General features: G+C 38.6%; 1 protein-coding gene across 3 annotated transcripts in view; it reads right to left on the bottom strand.

Annotated features, from left to right (window-relative positions):
* The window catches only part of VWA8 (von Willebrand factor A domain containing 8), a 283177-nt gene that overhangs the window by 166659 nt on the left and 95699 nt on the right, over positions 1–20819 (bottom strand). For all 3 annotated transcript variants that reach the window (XM_037894686.2, XM_043533390.1, XM_007061314.4), the window contains exons 15-20: positions 19365–19533; positions 18898–18975; positions 10404–10519; positions 9256–9362; positions 7020–7126; positions 2266–2337 (exon numbers count right to left, since the gene is read on the bottom strand). In XM_037894686.2, the coding sequence (XP_037750614.1) occupies positions 2266–2337; positions 7020–7126; positions 9256–9362; positions 10404–10519; positions 18898–18975; positions 19365–19533 (649 nt within the window). The remainder of the gene's footprint in view (positions 1–2265; positions 2338–7019; positions 7127–9255; positions 9363–10403; positions 10520–18897; positions 18976–19364; positions 19534–20819) is intronic.

Below are 20819 nucleotides of genomic sequence, written 5' to 3'. Positions count from 1 at the left end.
CAACCTTCCACTTCTTGTAAGCTTCTTTTTTATGTTTAAGATCATACATACATGCTGCCATGTGACCGAGGAGCTTCAAGCAATTCCTCACTGTGGTGGTGGCTTTTGGTGATGAAAATAGGGGAAGAGAGAGGAAACCCAAAAGTCCAAGAACATAAAAAAAGACTTCTCTGATCAAGTTGTACATCTTCCTTTGCAGTTAAAAGGAGGATACAGCTCACGCATATACACTAACATTATTGATCAGATTCTGTTCTAAGATGCATACCAACCCACTGAAGTCTTTGGGAGATGTGCATGGGTATCTAAAGGGAAATCACTGTGCACGTGCAAAGACAAACTGATCAAAACTGTTAGGTACTGTGACAGCCAGAAGGTAAGAGTCTCCCTGGTATCTAGCAGTGAGTCTTAGCTGGCCTGACCAGCTCAGTGTACCACAACTCACTATTGTTATAATCTGTATCTAAAAGGTGTCATGTAAGATATCATATGAGAAATGGCAACATGCTGGTCATTCATATTATTGCATGGTGTATGTATGGGTGATATATGAAAAATTATAAATATGTGATGGAAATATGTTTGCAAAATGTGTTTGGGAAGCAGGGCTTAAGTCACCCAGTCCTAGACAAAGGAATGTGATTCCACCTCCTTGAAGGTATCTCCAACGTAAATTAACCAAGGAGAGACCATGAAATTAAATTTACATGCAAGGTAGACAAAGCCATCAGGCAAATCAGTGGGGGGATGGCCACTGGTTTGTCACTGTGGTGAGAAAACTACTTTGAACAAAAGACTCCAGTTTGCTAAGTAAGGTTTTAGTCTTAGAAGCATATTTTACTTTTGTTTGTAACCATTTCTATCCCAATCACTTCTACTTGGTGTCACTTAAATATCTGTTCTTTGTTAATAAACTCATTCTTGTTCTGTTACACAACCAGTTATCTCAGTGTAGTGTTTTAAACTGAAGAGTGAAACCCTCAGCCAAGCTAGCAGGCTGGTACTGTGTACTATCTCTTTAAAGGAGCAGCAAGCTTGATAAGGTTTAGTGTGTGTTCCATTGAGCGGGACTGGACTCAACAGGGGAGATGATTTTGGGGAAGCTCAGGGCTGGAAGGGCTGTTGGTGTCACCCTGCATAGAGTAACCAGGCTGGGGAAAGCCATGCTGGGGCTACTGTGCTTGGGAGAACGCTGCTGGTATCAGGGATGTGAGCCAAAACTGCACAGCACAGAGGCACCCAGGGCTACAGGGTAGGTGGTGACACAACCCCTTACTGGTCTGGGATGAACCCCTAAATGTCACAGTTATTCGTTGTATAGTTTGTCTCTCTGTCGCTCTCTCGCTCACATACAGACACAAAAACCTTCAACTAATTGAACACACAGCACTTTGTGACCTCCCCTACCCCAAACACACAAATCATCACTGATCCCATGTTATAGAAAGTGAAAGACAAATATGTGTTATAGTACTAAAGAAATGTTGGTAGAGTTAATCTTTCAGTCCCTATCAAACAGATCACACAAAACAGTGACATCAGACTTAGTTTCTAATCATAGATTAAACTTTTAACTTAAGTTAAATGAACAGAAAAGGATAGATTTTTTTTAATTACAACGTTTGCAAGCAAGCAGAAGATGAAAACCTTGGCACCTTGAATGGGAAAGTAATAGTGTTCATGGCACAAAAGCAGGCTTATCTTAATGTGGCTGCTTTTAAAAATATTTAAAATATGTCAACTGGATTAATTCCTAATATCTAGCCTCTTGTTACTTAGATTACAGCAAACGACAATAATCAAGAACTAATAGGAACATACTTAAACTTCTGTGCTGGCAGTGATCAACAAGCTGTGTTTTATGGACACAAAAAAAAACCCCACGCCCTGAATTCTGAGCAGGATTAACCAGACAAAAAGAAAGAGTCCTTATCAACTCTTAAGAGCACCTAAAGTGACTGAATCTGATATACAATCAGTTTTCTATGTTGCTGCACAGAAGTAATTTAAGGTACCTATCAAATAAGGCTATATATATACACACAATACTAGTATATTTGTCTTTTTAGGTTTAGATTTCTCTGTAGTTATTTACTTATTCTAAAACTAGATTCCAATAACATTCTCAGATGTAGGCACATGAAACTGAAGATTTATCAATGGCACGATAGATGCAACTTCAACAAAGCAAAAGAGAGTTTCACTTACTTATACCAATGGTGAATGTGGTCCACACAGTGTAAAGAGAGATATGTTTTAACTTACCTGGTTGCCAACTAGAAGAAGGTGTTCTCCCAGCAAAAAGTCTTTTAGCATATCCTCCATCACCATCATATGCTAGAGACAAAGAAAACAAGAATTTTAATTACTGTGCTTATACACACAAGATAAATGCAAGATTATTACTTAAAGTATTTTTCACCAGAACCCTTATCTATATCTATTTATTTGGTATTCTAATGAAATAGAATTGTCTCAATCAGAGCAGAGGGAATCTATTCAGTAACAAACAATGAAGTACAGTTTTTAACTCCATTGATATACTATCCTGCACTCTGACTGGCGTCAGGTGTCTGATTTCTGTATTTCTCAATAACTGTTCAGAATGAATTTCCTTTTAGTATGGTTGGCTAATATTTGTCAGCCACAGTGCAAGGACTGATATAATGACTGTATGTATGTAGACTGCATCATGGAACGGGCCACCCAAATACGCCGAGAAAACCTGCTTCAATACAGAATTAAAACCCCTGCCACCCGCACGCCCCTAGTTGTCCCATACCACTCCACACTGGAATCCATACAGGGCATCATTAAACAAGTACAAGCCGCACTCTATGTGGATAGCATCCTGAAACAAATCTTTCCTTAACCCCCTCTTCTGACCTTCAAACCACCCCCCAAACCTCTCCAAACTCATCATCAGAAGCAAGCTCCCCATAGACCAGGACATACCAACTCAAAGAAGCACCAGACTCTGCCAGAACAGATGCAAAACCTGCAGACATATCTCCACTCCCGACAATACACCTTTCAAGATCCATGGATCCTGCACATGCCTATCACAACATGTGGTGTGCCTCATCCAGTGCACTAAATGCCCCGATAAAGCTGTGTGGGTGAACCCAGAGAATTACTATATTCTTAAATGAACTCACAAAGGAAAATGATAAGCCGAGGGTGGCGGGGGACTCCTGCAGCTCCAAGCAGCGGAGGGCAGGGAACCTTGGAGTTCCTAGTCACAGGGGCCCCTGCAGCTCCCAGCCAGCAGCGGGGGACCCCAGAGCCCCAGCAGTGATGGATGCTAGAGATCTGTCTAGCCTGGAAACTATGACTGTTTCTTTGGGTCACAGATTTTACTACTGCAAAACCAAGCCCTGTCACCTCAAATTTAGATGACTATTGTTATGTCCATAACGGTACCTAGAGAAGACTCTTGAGCTGGAAGCCCTGCCAGAGGTATAAAAGAAAGAAAGTGGCTGGCAAATCATTCTCCAGAAGTACCCACAACTTTGGAACTCTCCCCCATCCTGCACTGGATCAAAATAGTTTGAATTTGTTGAACTTCAAGGCATGCAGCAAGGTCCATCTTTTACCCAAGCTTTCGGAGAGGAAAGAGCATGCAATAGATTACAGCAAACGACAATAATCAAGAACTAATAGGAACATTTTTTGTATGATATGAAGAAAAGTCCCAATGGTCAAATTTGTCTCTGGTACAACTCCACTAAGTCAAGAGACGAATTTGATCCAATATGTTTATAATTACGCACATTTATATCACCTGAAGGTGAGACATTGATCTCAAATACAAGTTACCTCTGACTTCATCTCAAATACAAGTTTCTATTCCAATTACAGTTTATTTTCAAGAAAAAACAATGAAAATCCATCCCAAATCAAAAGTGTGTGTATTTCTCACAATCTCAGAATTAGACTGACTAATCACAGCCACTGTTAAAATACTTGATATATTTAATACTAACTAAATGTTGTAAAACATTCTAACATGTACAATTAGTAATGTACTTGAAAACAAATATCAACCTAAACTTGCTCCAAACAAATAGATTTGTTGCAAATAAAAATAATGCAATCGTCTAAGGAGCCTGATAACATGAAAAATGCAGGCTGCTTTACTAGCATCAAAATCTTGTGTATCCTCTGTATTTAGTGAAAATAGGTCATCTGTAAGTAGGTCAGACAGGGTACTTAGAAAAAGGAATAACTGTCTTTATATAAATGTAGCATAATACTATTTTTTTCTTTCAGCATCATCATCTCATCATTGGTATTTGCTTCTTGAAACCAGTAACTCCTGCATTATTACTGAGTATACAGAAATATTCAATTTAGAACACTGCAAAAGCTGTTTTGATTTTCCAAATCGCTTTAGACCAGAACAAAAGGCAATATTTTAATGATGCTTATAATCAAAGTTTAATATTGCAAAATCCTAACTACCCAGGTCAAGAGACTATCAAATGCACCATAATTTTTGAGGAGTAGGGGAGAAGGCTTGAAGACAAATTACTGTATTTACGCATACACTGTAAATTTACAGCTGACCCGATTAGTTTTAGTCTCGATTTAACATCATGTATCCCAGCAAGCCACGTCCATTACACTTTCTGAGTTAATTGCTAAAAACATGGGAGTACTTCCTCACAATTCTTCATTTAAACAAACAAATCCTAATTGTATAAATAACTGTGCTCAAGTTGTTTCCCTCAAACAACTGTTTTTTCACAATAAATGCAAGTACTCATTAGAAATTGTCTAATTTTCCTAGCAACAGGGTCCAAGCTAGTATTGTAGTGAGATATACAGAGAACATTTACAATCACGTCATGTTCATATAAGAGATTTGCAAATGGAAATGTCAAAATTCCACTAGCTTTGGCAATACATATTCAATGCTCCCCAAAAGCGAGGCTGATTGGGGCATTTAGCACATATCTAAAAATCATTGTTCTTCTTCTGAGTCTCACAATATGCAGCCCAGTTTAGATAGCTGGCTCCAGCTTTGGTACTACATCTTCAGTTGCAGCATGCTGTGATTTCACAGCAATGCTGAAACCCCACTGGAACATGAAATGTTTTGGGGGCAAGTGTGCATAACTCAATGCTGGGTTTTTAACAACATCACACAATAATGGAATATATTGCCAGTTTCATTCTCCAGCAGAGTTTTATGGTTGTGAAATCATCATCAGAGCACTTTAGTGTGTCACACTGGGGTGGGAGCTGGCAGTGCAGGACTAAAGAAGAAAACTTATTTTTAGTTGGTAATATGTTACTTTCTGACAGTTTTTTAGGAAGATAGATTTGGGGCAATTTCCTTTAGCCAACATGTTTAACAAAAATGTGACACCTAAACAAAGCAGATAAATAATATTCTAACATAGGTCAGGTTCAGATTTTTGCAGTGCTTTCAATTTGTAATCACTGCAATTATTGCCTCCTTGAACAAGAAGATGGAAAGAGTAGCACACACACAAGAGCATTGTTCTAGGGTTTAGGATTTCATCTGTGAGAGTCCCAAAGTTAAAGTACTTTACTGAAATGATAGCACAGAACAAAACCTCAAACATCGAATTTTACGAGGGAAAATTAAGAAGATTCTCACAGATTCACATTGCCAGCAGGGCCCATGCAGTGGAGGCTGCACGCTCTGCTCTGTGGAGGACCAGCAAATGAGGGGGAAAAGAAAGAAAATGATATGAAAAAATGAAGGAAAGGAAACTCCCTAAGGAAGAGGCCCTGCCAACGCTCTAAAAGCTAGTGCTAACAGGCAAACACTTCACAGGAGCTGCCTATGCTGCCTTTGGATGGCAAAGCATTCAGGAGATTCACTCAGTGGGCAGGCCCTATGGCTAAGCATACCCTGGACTGACAGCTGACGCTTCAGTGCTGTGGTGACCAGACACCTGCCTTCTCTAGTGAAGAGCAGTGGACCTGCCTTTGCTAGAGAAAAACACTTCCCCTTTCATAGCACGTTTGCAGACCCACATCTTTGCTTTTTGTTATTTTTCTTATTCTCTTTCCCTTCATATACATTTTGGAATTTCTCTGGGTCAGCTGAACAGCATGAGAGGCTGAAACAACACTTCTATTAACACCAAATAGCATGATAATTGTGAGTACAGAGCAGAGATTTTAACCACTAGTAGCCATATTAAAGATTTGCATATATACAGCATAGTTCTCGAGCAATTCTTGCACTCTGATTAGCTAAAAATGTCTGTCAGCCAATTAGAATCCTGGGACTTGCACGTAATATAGTTATTAAGAATCCTGTACAGTGATTATACAAGTTAGACACTCAGAACCAATGAAAGTGCACAGACTACATAAATGGAGGAAAACTATGCTGCAGCAACTTTTGTTGAATTTCTGCACTCTAGAGAGTCCATTTTAGAATAATAACTGAAATGTATTTAAACAGGAGTGCATCAGTCTACGATTTGGCTCAGTATGCTGTTAATAAGCATATTGTTTGTGTATTAAAAAAGTGTTACAAATAAAATTACTATGAACAGTGATAGGTCTTCAAAAATTTAATTGTTTTTGTATTTTAAAAATATATACAAGTAATTCCTAAACCAAATTGTGTACTGCAACCTGCCAAACTTCAAGTTATAAACTTCTAAAAATAGGATCTTAAAAAGGAACTGTTTACCTATAAGAATAGTGGCTTAGGCAAGCTGCAATAATAAAACCTCTCAACACAGTACTTTATTGATTCACTATAAACAAAATCCAGGTTCAATAGTTGTTTCTTTACTTTTTATTAAAGTTCTACAAGATTTTTATAATCTCTTCACAAAGGGATGGTTAAGAAGCTTGATCTCTAGTCATCTGAAATGAGCACCAAATTTACCAACAAGATTAAAAATTTTCAAGGATCACTGTTTCAGCCTGACGCAACCACTTCACCAACATGCTATTTAAAAAAATCTTTACTACAATGTTTAACAAACTCTATTGCATCTGTAGCATCAGAGAAGTGCACTCACCTGGGTGTTCTCATAAAACAGAACATCAGGCACTTTCATTTTCTCATTGGGGTTATAAACAGGCATGGTGGCAGATCCAATCCTCAGAAACCCATTATGTATTTCACCTATACATTTTATGAAAAACAAAGAATTACTTAGAACACTGATTTGCAGATATGTGGTCAACAATACTGGTAATGAGATAATGCATACATTTGTTGCAATGTATGGGTACAGCAAAGCTTCCAGCTTTCGGAAGAAAGAGGACAGAAAAGGAATAGCATAAAGCTCTAAGGCTTAAAATCAATTCCATTACAATATGTGACAAATTGGTGATGTTAGGGGGACAAGTATCAGAAAGAACACTGCAAATTGTGACAGCTGCTTTGGCTGCAGCCTTAACTTGGTACTCCCTTCCTCTAATCACTGAGTGTTATTAAAACTGTTTGACCATACTCACCCCTTGGAGAAACAGCATGCCAGTCATTTCCTTTAAACTTTAGGCAAGATAAAGTCACTGTTGGTTTCTCCATTCAGCACATTTTATACAAATGGTTTAACAACACAAAATAGGCACATTTAAAATGTCGGTGAAAAGTGGCTAAATTTGCATGTGTTGGGGAAACATTCAGAAGTAGTTTGGAGAGAAAAATAATTAAAACCACTGTATTGGCTAACCACAGTAGTCTGCTACAAGGAGTTACGGTACAACACAGCAGTTCCAGATAGTCAACTCTGCCTCCCACAGATGCTTGCCCTTTTCCTCTATTCAGACATCCTGTTGGGTTGGATAAACCTGAACTGTAATACTGAGAAACTGCTCTCCATTGTTTGTTTTTATTTTGTTTAGTTTAACTCTGCTATGGTTTTGCAAATGGTGGAATTACAAAATTACTGGTAATATGAACATGAACTTACTAAATCTGTTGTATTTTTGGTAGTTCTAATGTTGCACATTGTTAATGAATCAGGTTCAATCAGATTTATAAAGTAATATACAGTTTGCATATTAGTGTCAGTTTTGCAAAAAACTAAACTTTGAATGCAATGGAATGACTCTCTAGTCATATTACTATAATTCAAACTATCCTACCTATATGAAGTTAGTACTTGGCCCTAATTTATACCACATATGTTTTGAAACTGAAGAGAGCCTGCATTACTAGATACAGTAGCTGTAGACATTTTTACTGGTACAGCATTTTCCAAATATATGTTAAGACATGTCCCCCTGTTTTAAAGATCTAGCAATGAAAACAGACAAGACAAACACATGTATAACAAAACTCTCAACAACTATGCAGGAGAAGAACAGCAAAGAGTACTGGTGAGGCTAGAAGAAAATAAAATAAGTTGAAAAGAAGGATTTAGTGGACAGGAAGTGACAGACTCTATGGTACATGACAGTAAACATGAAGCTGAGTGTAAGAAAAAAAGATGGAAACAGGAAGGCCAGAGGACAGAGAGGAGTAAATTGGGGGGGGGGGGGGGGGGAGAGATAGGAAGTGAGATAAAAGATGGAAGCGGGAATGATATGTACAAAGTTAACGGGGGGGGGGGGGGGGGGGGAGCACAAAATTTACGTGGTAAGAGACGGAACCAAAGAGGGGAAAGAAATGTTATCAGAGTGATGGGAGAAGAAGTTGTCTGTAACAGTAATATTTTGTATAGTACAGAGAGGGAGAACAGGGAAAGCCAGACTAGAGACAGATTGCCATAATCAGAGTGAGAGATGACCAAGGTCTTTTGCAAACACGATAATGAACGAGAAGAGCTTATTTGGGTCATATTAAAGAGGAGGACGCGCAGAGTATTGGGGAGGTGGAGGACGTGCTGCAATGGAGAAAGATCTAGAAGACTCAATCACACAAAAATTGTAAGCCTGGACAACAAGAAGGATGACGCACGCAGTTGTCAAGAATGCTAACAGAGGAAGGTAGCAAAGTGACCCAATAAAGCAAAGTGAAAAAGGGCCCCATTGATCTGGGAGACTTAAAAATGTAAAGGTCACATACAGAATTCCACGGGCCAGGCTATGATAAAGAATCACTTAGATTTAGGAAGTTCTACAGTTATGAAAATTTAGAGAACGTACGTAGAGAAATATAGGTACATTCTTTAGCAAGACAACGGCTAAGGGATGTATCTAAAGCAGGGCACACTTAATTAAGGGAACATTTAATACATCTTTTTGTGTTCAAACAGTTGAGTAATGTTCATGAAAGATTAAAAACAAAAGGTGACAGAAGCTTACAACTATAATCCTTTTCCTCTTGTTTCCTAATATCATCCGGGTTTATCTCAATCCCTGAATCCAGCAGATTTTTATGTAAAGCTGATCTTGCGAGATTCGGCAAAAACCTAAACCAAGGAGGGGGGAAAAAAGGAAGGTCAGTTTTTACTTTTCTCAGGGTTCTTTTTGTCTTCCAAGATCAATGTGACACTTCACCCTGACTTCATGCCCTAAATAATAACAAATCCTGTCCCACTCTGACAGTTTCCAACTCCTCACTTACTCTATCTGTGCTTAGCAAAGGAACTGGGTCCTCATGCTATTGGAAACTGTCCAATTTCCTCTCCCCACATCAATAACTACTAATTCCAAAGTTATATGAGTTTAAAAAAAAAATACAATCACAACATACGGAAAGTTGTAGCAGCCAAGTATCCTTTAGACTTAATCTAAATTTCAGTCCCAAAATTATATTAACATAAATGCTCATTTTAAAGCACTACATTGTTATGTGGGATTCCTGTGAAGAAGCTGTAATGACGAACGAGTTAGGATGCTGAGGGGACAATGACGTTGTTCCTTCCACAGTTAATTGGAGCCAGATCCTTCAGCTGTGACTGATCCCAGATCATACAGGCCCCAGAATTGGACAGCTTAAGATTCTCTGTACCTTGGAGAATTTGGCCCTTAGATTTTCGTCACTCATATTTTCAGAACTTTTTCTAACTGCTGTTGCCTTCCTTTGCAATATCTGAGTTGTCTACAACTTTTTTAAAAAATGCAATGCCTAAAACTAAATACAAACCTCCAACTGACACCTAACCACATTGTATTCCATTAATACAATCCTGAGTAATATTTTATCTTTGAGACAGCATCACATTTTTGACAATCATTAGTTCTGAAGACCTATTTCTATTAAGTCATTAAGCATATACCACACACACACAGATTAGAAAGAAGTGCTGAATGATTTGTTTCAAATGATGTTTGAAATCTGGGAATTCCATAGAAGTGAAATCTAACATTCTTTGATTAGGGAGGATCGGAATAGTAGGAGTTCTACTTTTAATGTCTAACTCCTTTAAAAAAATTTAAGCCATCTTTTTAGCATATTAGCAATTGTTTCTTTGAACTTTAAACTTTCACAGTAAAATTAGTATGGCTACCTGGAAAGACAGGCTTTATTGACAGCATGGTAAAGACTTTCATCTGGATACTGTGATAGCCGACGACAAATTCGTAATAGCTGTCGTGTGGACAAAGATGATGCCAGTGACTGTGCCTGCCAAAAATAAAAGGTAATTTTATTAATCGCCCTCTTGGATTTAAACTGGAACAAACTTGGAAAAAAACTATTTACATTGAAAGCAATTATTTCAAAATTTTGGTCTTAAACAGGTGCTTTCGTCCTCATATCCCAGTTTGCACCACTTAATCCTTCACAGGTCAGAATTCCGTGTTTGTGGCAGGAATCTATTACCATGGAAATAATTATGTAATCAAAATGTCAGCATTATGATTTCATTGATGTGTGTGCTATATAAGATGTGTTAAAATTATATTATTAATTATTATTACTTATTGATATTATTAGGAATTACAGCAAAAAGACAAATAAGTGAAAATTAAATTACTTGTGTTAAAGCTGATTTATCTGAACGTTTCTTGCAGTACTGTATGGCACTGCCTCAACTTATATGACATGCCTCTGCATATATTAGAGATACAGTATCCTGATTTCAGATCATCTCATGTCCATTATTTTTCAATGAATTTGGCATTTGTAACAGAATTGACATCCTGGAAATCGAAGTCTTCTATTTATTACCAGCTGAATATGAGCTCCCCATGTGAAAGAGCAAAAAGAGATAGCACAATCCTTGATGTATAAACAAGGGAATAATGGGCAAGAATAGGGAGATTGTATTACCTACTTATACAGTACTGTCCAGGGCATTACTTGAACACTCATAAAACTGGGTGACTGGGCAACAAAATGGCAGATGAAATTCAATGTTCATAAATGCAAAAAGAAAAGAAGGACTTGAGGCACCTTAGAGACTAACAAATTTATTTGAGCATAAGCTTTCGTGACCTACAGCTCACTTCATCGGATGTAGCTTATGCTCAAATAAATTTGTTAGTCTCTAAGGTGCCACAAGTACTCCTTTTCTTTTTGCGAATACAGACTAACACGGCTGCTACTCTGAAACCTGTCATAAATGCAAAGTAATGCACATTGGAAAACATTATCCCAACTGTACATATGAAACGATGGGGTCTAAATTAGCTGTTTCCACTCAAGAAAGATCTTGGATTCACTGTAGATAGTTTTCTGAAAACATCCACTCAAGGGACAGCAGCAGTCAAAAAAGCGAACAGAATGTTGGGAATCATTTGGGAAGGGATAGATAATAAGACAGAAAATATCATACTGCCTCTATATAAATCCATGGTATGCCCACACCTTGAATACTGCGTGTAGATCTGATCACCCCATCTCAAAAAAGACGGATTGGAATTGGAAAAGATACAGAACAGGGCATCAAAAATTATTAGGGGTATGGACCAGCTTCCATATGAGGAGAGATTTATAAGACTGGGACTTTTCATCTTGGAATAGAGATGGATTAATGGGAATACAATCGAGATCTATAAAATCATGACTGGTGTGGAGAAAGTAATTAAGGAAGTGTTATTTATTCCTTCTCATAACACAAGAACTAGGAGTCACCAAATGAAATTAATAGGCAGGAGGTTTAAAACAAACAAAAAGGAAGTATTTGTGGAACAATCTGTGGAACTCTTTGCCAGAGGACATTGTAAAGGTCAAGATTACAACAGCGTTCAAAAAAGAACTAGATAAATTTATGGAGGATAGGTCCATCAGTGGCTATTAGCCAGGATGGGCAGGGATGGTGTCCTTAGCCTCTGTTTGCCAGAAACTGGGAATGGGCAACAGGCGATGGCTCACTTGATGGTTACCTGTTCTGTTCATTCCCTCTGAAGCACCTGGTATTGGCCACTGTCGGAAGACAGGATACTGGGCTAGATGGACCTTTGGTCTGACCCAGTAGGGCCGTTCTTGTGTTCTGGTGTCCACATATTCCAATGGATATTGAAAGTTGGAGACAATTCAAAAAGAGCTATCAAAATGATTCACAGTCTGGAAAATGTGCCTTATAATGAGCACTAAAGGAGCTCAATCTATTTAATTTAATCAAAGAGAGAGAGGATTAAGAGACTACTTGATTGCAATCTGTAATTACATAGGAAGAAGGTATCTGATTCATCTGAGGGTATGTCTACACTACGGAGAATATACTGGTATAGCTATAATCCATAATGTATAATAATGGCATAATCCATAATGGCATAATCCCGTAATGTAGACACAGCCTACACCAATGGCAGAGGTTTTTCCATTGGTGTAGAAATACCACCTCTGCAAACAGCAGCAGCTATGTTGACAAAAGCATTCTCCCGTCAACATAGCTGCGTCTGTGTTGGGCTAGGTCAGCACAGCTATGCTGGTCAGGGGTGTAGTTTTTTCAGAAGTAGCTGACAGAAGTAGCTATGGTGACCAAACTACTAATGGGTTCTTGAATCTAGCAGCAAAGACAATAATGTTTGCAAGGGTCTAACAGTTGAAGTCAGAAAAATTCAAATTAGAAATAAGATGCAAATTTTACAATGAGGGTAAATTAACTATTGGAAGAAATTGAAGTCTTTATATCAAAACTGGAGATCTTTCTAAAATAAATCCTTTCGTTCAACCACAAGTTATCAGATAAAAATCTGTGTGCTGTGTTATGCAACAGTAAAGATTAGATGATCATAATGGTATCCTCTGGCCTAATTTATGAATCCACAAAATAAGTACATAGCATGGGTGACAAAAATACAAGCTTCTCCACACCGTCCTGCCAACGTTTCTAAACTCTGCCTGAGTGAGACCACCTGTAGAATCAAGATAACAGTTCAAGATCCAAGCCCATTCATTCTTGAGTCTCTGCTGGGTCCATTTACAAAATGGACTGTTATTAATTAAATAGTAGAGCTGGGCAGGAAAAGGTTTTCCTCTCATGAAAATTTTTGAGATTTCGGAAATTTTTCCCATCTCAAATTGAAATGAAAAATCAAAAATCTCAAAAATGTTCGTGAACCAAAAGTCATAAAAATAATTTGGTTTGGGTCAATCAAAATGTTTCATTTTGATAATCTGAAAGTAATAAAGGGAACCACTGACGTGAAACACACATGTCAACGCTCAGCACGGGCATGCTATTTTTATCTATATATATATGAGATAGATAGATATATAGATATATATATCGCCCAACCTGTGATGTGTATGATTATTTTATATACATATATGCACATCTGATATCATACTCATCTACAGGTATCTTCCGACAGTGAATCATTTGTCTGATAGCATACACTTTCTCTGGATATTTCACAATGCTATGGATGTTAGAGAGACCCTTTTTTTAATCGCTCTGTTCAGACACCAAACACTTTACAAACAAATACATTCCCTTTTGTAATATATATTGTTAAAGAACCACATACATGCCAATAATGCAATAAATACATAAAGAAGTATCGGGTTCACTTCCTTTTATTCATTCATAGATTCATACAGTTTAAGGCCATTACATCATCCAGTCTGACCTCCTGTATATCACAGGCCATTAAGCTGCATCCAGTTACCAACTATTGAGCCTAATTACTTGTGTTTGACTAAAGCCTTAGTTGTGTTTGGTTAAAACATAATTTCCAGAAAGGCATCCAGTCTTATTTAGCAGATATCAATAGACGGAGAATCCACCACTTCCCTTGGTAATTTGTTCCAGTGCTTAATCATCTGCATTGTTAAAAATGTGTGTCACATTTCCAATTTGAATGTATCTGGCTTTCAGCTTCCAGTCACTGGTTCTTGCTATGCCTTTCTCTGCTAAACTAAAGGGCACTTTAGTACCCACTATTTTCTTCCATGAGTGTACTTATACACTAATCAAGTCACCTCTCAATCTTCTTTCTAATTAGCTAAATAAATTGAGCTAAGTCTCACGCCGTAAGGGAGCCCTCAAATCATTTTTGTGGCTCTTCTCAGTCATTAATTCAAGTCCCCTCCATCCTTCCTGCACCGATATTGGCCCCCCTGGTGGACACTAGTCTCTTCCACTCCTCTATGCCATTTGCTACTGCTTCCATCTGCTATATGGTGTTGAGATCAACTGTTCTACCCTCCCTAAGAATTCTTCGTCATGGTTTCTCTTGGGGGTACTTGTTTCCTCACACCACTTGGTTTCCACTTGACAGCTTCATGTGGGAGTCTGTGTGTTGTCATCTGGAGTACATGCCCCAAACATGTCCAGCACATCCATCTGATCCTGGTGGAAACAAGCTGCTGGTTCAGGATTTCTCGGATCTCTTTGTTTGTAATGAAATCGTTTCAACCAATGACCAGAATCTTTCTTAGGCACTTATTTTTTGAAGGTGTATAGTTTTAGTAGATCTCCAACTCTCACAGCTGTATGTTATCAATGAGATTATGTTTGAACTGAAAATTCTCAGTTTTGTTTTGATGCTATATATATTTGATTTCCCTACGTTGTTAAGTTTAGTACATGCTGTGAATGCTTTTCCTATCCTTGATGTCACTTCCTTTTTGAGCTCTCCATTGGCCAATAAGTTACTCTGACAGGTACGACAATTTCCTGCAATAACCTTGAAAATCCTTATTGTGTTAAGGTTAAATATCTTTGGATTTCATTGTATTAAAAATGCAAACTTTATGTATTATTGTGAAATTGTATGTAATGTCGAGGGGAAGGGTGGAGGGATGTACCCAATGACCAACTTAAACCTTGGGAAGGGTTATGAGCTTCAACGAACTATTTTAAACCATGTGCCAGACATGAATGAACTTTTGAGACAAACAAAATTAGATGGGTTTCGCAAGAAATCTCTAGGACAGTGGTTCCCAAACTTGTTCCACCGCTTGTGCAGGGAAAGCCCCTGGAAGCAGTAACCAGTATATCCCTCGGCCCGCGCCGCTCCCAGCAGCTCCCACTGGCCTGGAGCAGCGAACCGCGGCCACTGGGAGCCACGATCGGCCGAACCTGCGGACGCAGCAGGTAAACAAACCAGCCTGGCCCGCCAGAGGCTTTCCCTGCACAAGTGGTGGAACGAGTCTGGGAACCACTGCTCTAGTAAATGTAAATATACCACCACCCAGACATGCAAAATCCCAGCCTTTTGAAGATATGCCCTGAGGTGAGAGCTACTGTCCGCCGATCACCTATTACATGAGGACAAGATCAAAGGCACAAGATGTACAAAGAAACAGGCTGATTGGTGTAGGCTGTGTACTTGTTCTAAACTAACACCTGTTTTGAACTTGTAACCACAGAAAATCCCCTAGGTGGGATTTGAAGGACTGATCACCTGCGATAGCCCTTGCTGGAGTTGGGGGGATAGGGGAGATCCTGCCTAAGTTATTAGAATGTGTGTAGGTTCTTTTATTGTTTTTAATATGTTTGCTCTGTAATTCTATCACCTTAAGAATAAATATGCTTGTATAGAAAGAGCTGTTTTGAAACTATAACTGTGGGCAATTATGCTGTTTATAGCTTTTGAGGAGAAAGCAAAGCAGGCCTGCTTAGGCAGTCTGTCTTGCTGGGAAACTTACAGTGTAGACAGGGAACTGTGAAGTCTGGAAAAATCTTGGTTAGGAGTGAGAGAGATGTGGGTCTCCAGCCCGAAGAGGTGATGGCTGAGGAGCTGGGAACCTTGCTGGACCACAGGGCGGAAATACAGGTGCAATTGCCCTGAACTGTGACAGGTGCTGCCCAAGTAGATGAACTTTTCTACTCGCTTGATTTGGCCCTACCAAATTCATGGTCCATTTTGGTCAATTTCACGGTCATAGGATTTTTAAAATCATAAGTTTCATGAATTCAACTATTTAAATCTGAAATTTCAGTGTTGTAATTGTAGGGGTCCTGACCCAAAAAGGAGTTGTGGGGAGGTTGCAAGGTTATTGTTGGGGGGGGTGCGGTACTGCTACCCTTACTTCTGTGCTGCTGCAGGTGGCAGCACTGCCTTTAGAGCTGGGCAGCTGGAAAGCGGTGGCTGCTGGCCGAGAGCCCAGCTCTGAAGGCAGAGCTGCTGCCAGCAACAACGCAGAAGTAAGGATGGCAAGGTATGGTATTGCCACTCTTACTTCTGCACTGCTGCCTGCAGAGCTCGGCCATCAGTCAGCAGCTGGCTGGCCACCCAGCTCTGAAGGCAGCAGCACAGAAGTGAGGATCACATGGTATGGTTTTTTTTTTTTTCCAGAGTAGCAGCCGTGTTAGTCTATACCCGCAAAAAGAAAAGGAGTACTTGTGGCACCTCAGAGACTAACAAATTTATTGCACCCTTACCTCTGCACTGTTACCTGCAGAGCTGGGCCCTCAGTCAGCAGCCACCGCTCTCCAGCTGCCCAGCTCTAAAGGCAGTGCAGAAGTAAGGGTGGTAAAATCACAACCCCCCCTAAAATAACCTTGTGACACACACACACACCCCCGCAGCTCCCTTTTGGGTCAGCACCTCCAATTTGAGAAATGCAGGCCTCCCCTGTGAAATCTGTAGTATAGGGTAAAAGCACACAAGAGACCAGATTTCACGCTCCGCGAAATATTTTTCAAGGCCATGAATTTGGTAAGGCTCGAGTTATATTAAATATATTTTGTTTGAATGGGCCCAGCTGGCCAAGCAATTCACAACATTCTGTATGACCACCTTGTCTTCACCATTATTTATCATTCTGCCAATCTTTCTTATCAGCCACAAATGTTATATATGCTTCCAGACCACTGGTAAAAAAACTGAGTAGCTGTGGGCTTAGTATATAGGCCCCTCTTCAGTGATGATTCCCCCACGAACAACTCCTTTTTTTTGAGACCTGTCATTTAGGCAGTTCTTAATCCATTTAGTGTTTGCTTTATTGACATTGTATAATGGAAATTTTTTAATCAAAATGTCATATGGTATTAACTCAAACACCTGATAAAAACATCTAAGTATCTTACCTCGCCACACTTTACTTAATCAAAGTTGTAATCTCACTAAAGAATGAAATGAGCTTTTTCTGGTAGACCTATTTTTCCATAAAACCATGTTCACTGTCCCTAATTATAATCCCATCCTTCAGTTCTTTATTAACTGAATTCTGTATCAGCTTTTCCATTATTTTGTCTAGGATTGATGTCTGGCCTATACTTACCCAGGTCATCCCACTTGCCCTGTTTGAATACTGGCCCAACATTAACATTTTTCCAGTCTTGGGGAATTTCCTCAGCATTCCAAGAGTTATTAAACATGAACAATAGCAGGCCAAAGATCTCCTCAAGTCACCTTTTTTAGGACTCTTGGGTGGAAATTATCCAGACCTGCTGATTTTAAAAGATTTATTTCTAATGTCATCCTTGGTTACTAATGGACTACAAATACTTCATCTCATGTGAAACAAAATTGCTGTCCGCTAAGATGTGGACAGTGCACTTTATTTCTTCCTGGAATGCAGCCAATCAAAAATCTAAACAGTAACATGGTGGTAAACTATTACTGGTGCTAACCTCCTGAGAGTTGAGGAAAGTAGATTACTGTGTATAACCTAACCTAACACAAGTTACATGTGCACACCTATACACTCATGTTGGGTGGCTCCAATAAAAATGTTTGAAACTTTTTATTGCAAAAAGTAAAACATCAATTCACTATTTTAGTTGCCATTGAAATTAATTTTTAAAACTGAGTCTTGACTGTATCAGTTTTAAAAGAGTTCTGCAGTTTTTGTGCCAGTAGTAATTTTTTTTTTTTTACATTACTGCTTTAGTAGAACTGCCTACCACAGTAATACTACCAACAGTTCTGAGCACTTTCCTCTTTTCCCCATCTCCCTACCTCCCTGTCTGCATTTTCTAATGGTTAGATAGTCCTCCCTGCCCAAGTAATCCCAAAACAAATCCAGGTATCAAACTTACAATTACTAAAGCACTGTATGACACATAACAGTATTTGTTAAGGGGAGGCGATTTTAAATAAATTCAGTAAACAATTTAAGCATATGCTTTAGTCCATCCCTATTCAGCACGTGCTTTTAAGTCCCATTCCTCTTTTATGCATTTGCTTAATTCATATTGACTATGATGTACATGTTATAATACTGCATGACTTCACTAGAATTTGAGCATACATGCTTAAAATTATGTATATGCTTCAGTGCTTTGCTTAATTAGGTCCTAAATGAGTATATTAAAAATAAAAAAGGTGCCACATGTATATAGCACAAGAACCCGTGTTGGATTTCCAAGGCTGGTTTCTCAAATCCCATGCAGGCAGGGTCTACGAATACCATGCTGGCAGCACACTCTGCTCCTGTGGCCATACAAGAAGTGAAGGAATTGGCTCCAGAATGAGCCCAATCCAGCCTCCACTGGTCAAGATAGGTCAGCATAAGGCAAAGAACGTAAGGAAATAAGGAAGCATCCTCACATTGCTGGAGAAAATAATTCCTTTGTTGAGTAGAGATAAAATCCTGACTCTAAAAACAACTACACATATAATGACAACAAGTAGAACACAAATCTGAAAAACTAGACTCACTGTGGGGTCATTTGTCTCCCGAAGCTTGTGTGTTAACGATAACAACTGTTCCACCGCAACCATGGGCACATTTGGAATCTGTTTAAAAGACAAAAAAATTATTTGATATATATTTCATGTGTGCATATGTAATTTATATAGACATACACGTATGCACCTACATAAACACAGCCTGCATGTATGTACTGCATATACATTTATTTCAAATAACCAAAAGGAATAACTGTGTCACAAAATATGAAAATATACTGTAATAGAAAACTACCAAGATGAATTTATACTAATTACAGTAGAAGATACCCTAGACTTAAAAATCAAGGAGTCACTTAGGCTGTGTGAAAGGATTTCACATCATATAAGAAAAGGGAGTATCTATGGTATATTAAAATATTCCAGTTCATAATCATATTCAGCATTTTAAATAGGAACCAATATTAATAACTGGCCAAACCATTGCAAGTGCTTACCATTTCTTTAATAACTTGAATTTCTTCATTCCTGGTGAAGGATTTAACATTATGGAACAGAAACAGAGTTAGAAACTCTGGGCCTAACCATTGCTTTGTGCTACTTCCTATGACAGGAGGCTCGGCCAGGGCAACTATTCTGAACGAGGAATGGATAGGAAAGATGGACCTGCAAGAAAATATTTTTTTAAATGCATTACCTGGTAGAAGCAGCAAATAACAAATCTGAACTTACAAACTCCATCTGAGGTACAATCAGTCTTCAAGTGAATTATTGTATAAAGCCACAGCCACAATTTATATTCAGGACATTTGCAATGCAACATAAAAAAATCAAAACTGACAAAAATTGCATAATGTAACTAGCAATGTAAAAAACAAAATATATCTCTCGTAAGTTGTAATGCCTACAAGGTTACCCAAGTTTTGGCTTCATCTACAGCATGACCTGCATGCTTCAAGTTGAGCAAATACCAGTAACCATGCTACCATTTGTTTACTCTTTTGTATGTATGAAATAGACAAAATTTACAAATGTGATGGTTTTGAAACATTCTCCAATAGTATCACCTAAAACAGCATTACTAAAAGGCAGATCTGGGGGGCGGCAATATCTTTTGAAGCAGCAACAATGGGTAACTTTTTCTACTCAATTAGACAGACAGGAAAGATAATTTTGTAGTTAAGACACTAGCCCGGAACTCGGGGAGGATCTGGGTTTAATTCACAGACTGACTTCCTGTGTGACTTAGAGCAAATCATTTAAAACTCTCTGTGTCTCAGATCCCCATCTGTAAAATGGGGATGATACTATCTCCCATCCATTGTCTCTCTTTTCTGTTTAGATTATAAGATCTTCAGGGCAGAGACTGTCTTTTAATATGTTTCTATACAGTGCCTAGCATAATGTGACGCTGATTTCACTTGCGGTCTCCAGGTGCAACTGTTTATACAAGTAAATAATAGCAACTCAGATGTAAATTAGTTGGATGTTGCAATATGGCATGCAATATTTACTCAACACCTCAATTACAATTCCAGACAAATAATTTAGTATTCAAAAATGAGAAAATTGTAATGCAATCATTTATATTTCTCCTGCCTGTTGTCATATGCTACTTTGCATATAATTCTGTTTGAAATTAGAATATTTTGGCCCCAATTCCATCTTTGGTTATTCTTTGGGGGAAATTATGGGTGTAACCGAAGGTAGAATTTGACCCTTCAATTTAAATTACACAGTGTATAATAGCTTAGCAGGCAGATCTGGTATATACAACGAATCTGATACAGAAAAGCATATACAGTGAACACCCTTGAAAAACTGTTTCCTGAATATGCTGCGCTGTATCAGACTCCCAAATCAAAGCAAACAAAGTGGATGGCATCGGTTACTCTCAGCCTAAAGTCAGAAGCCTAGAAGCTACACCCAGGTTGATAAAAATAGAAGGAAAC

This window comes from Chelonia mydas, chromosome 1 (assembly GCF_015237465.2).
Source record: "Chelonia mydas isolate rCheMyd1 chromosome 1, rCheMyd1.pri.v2, whole genome shotgun sequence".
In the NCBI taxonomy this organism is placed as follows: domain Eukaryota; kingdom Metazoa; phylum Chordata; order Testudines; family Cheloniidae; genus Chelonia; species Chelonia mydas.
This window is presented reverse-complemented; position numbering and strand designations above follow the sequence as displayed.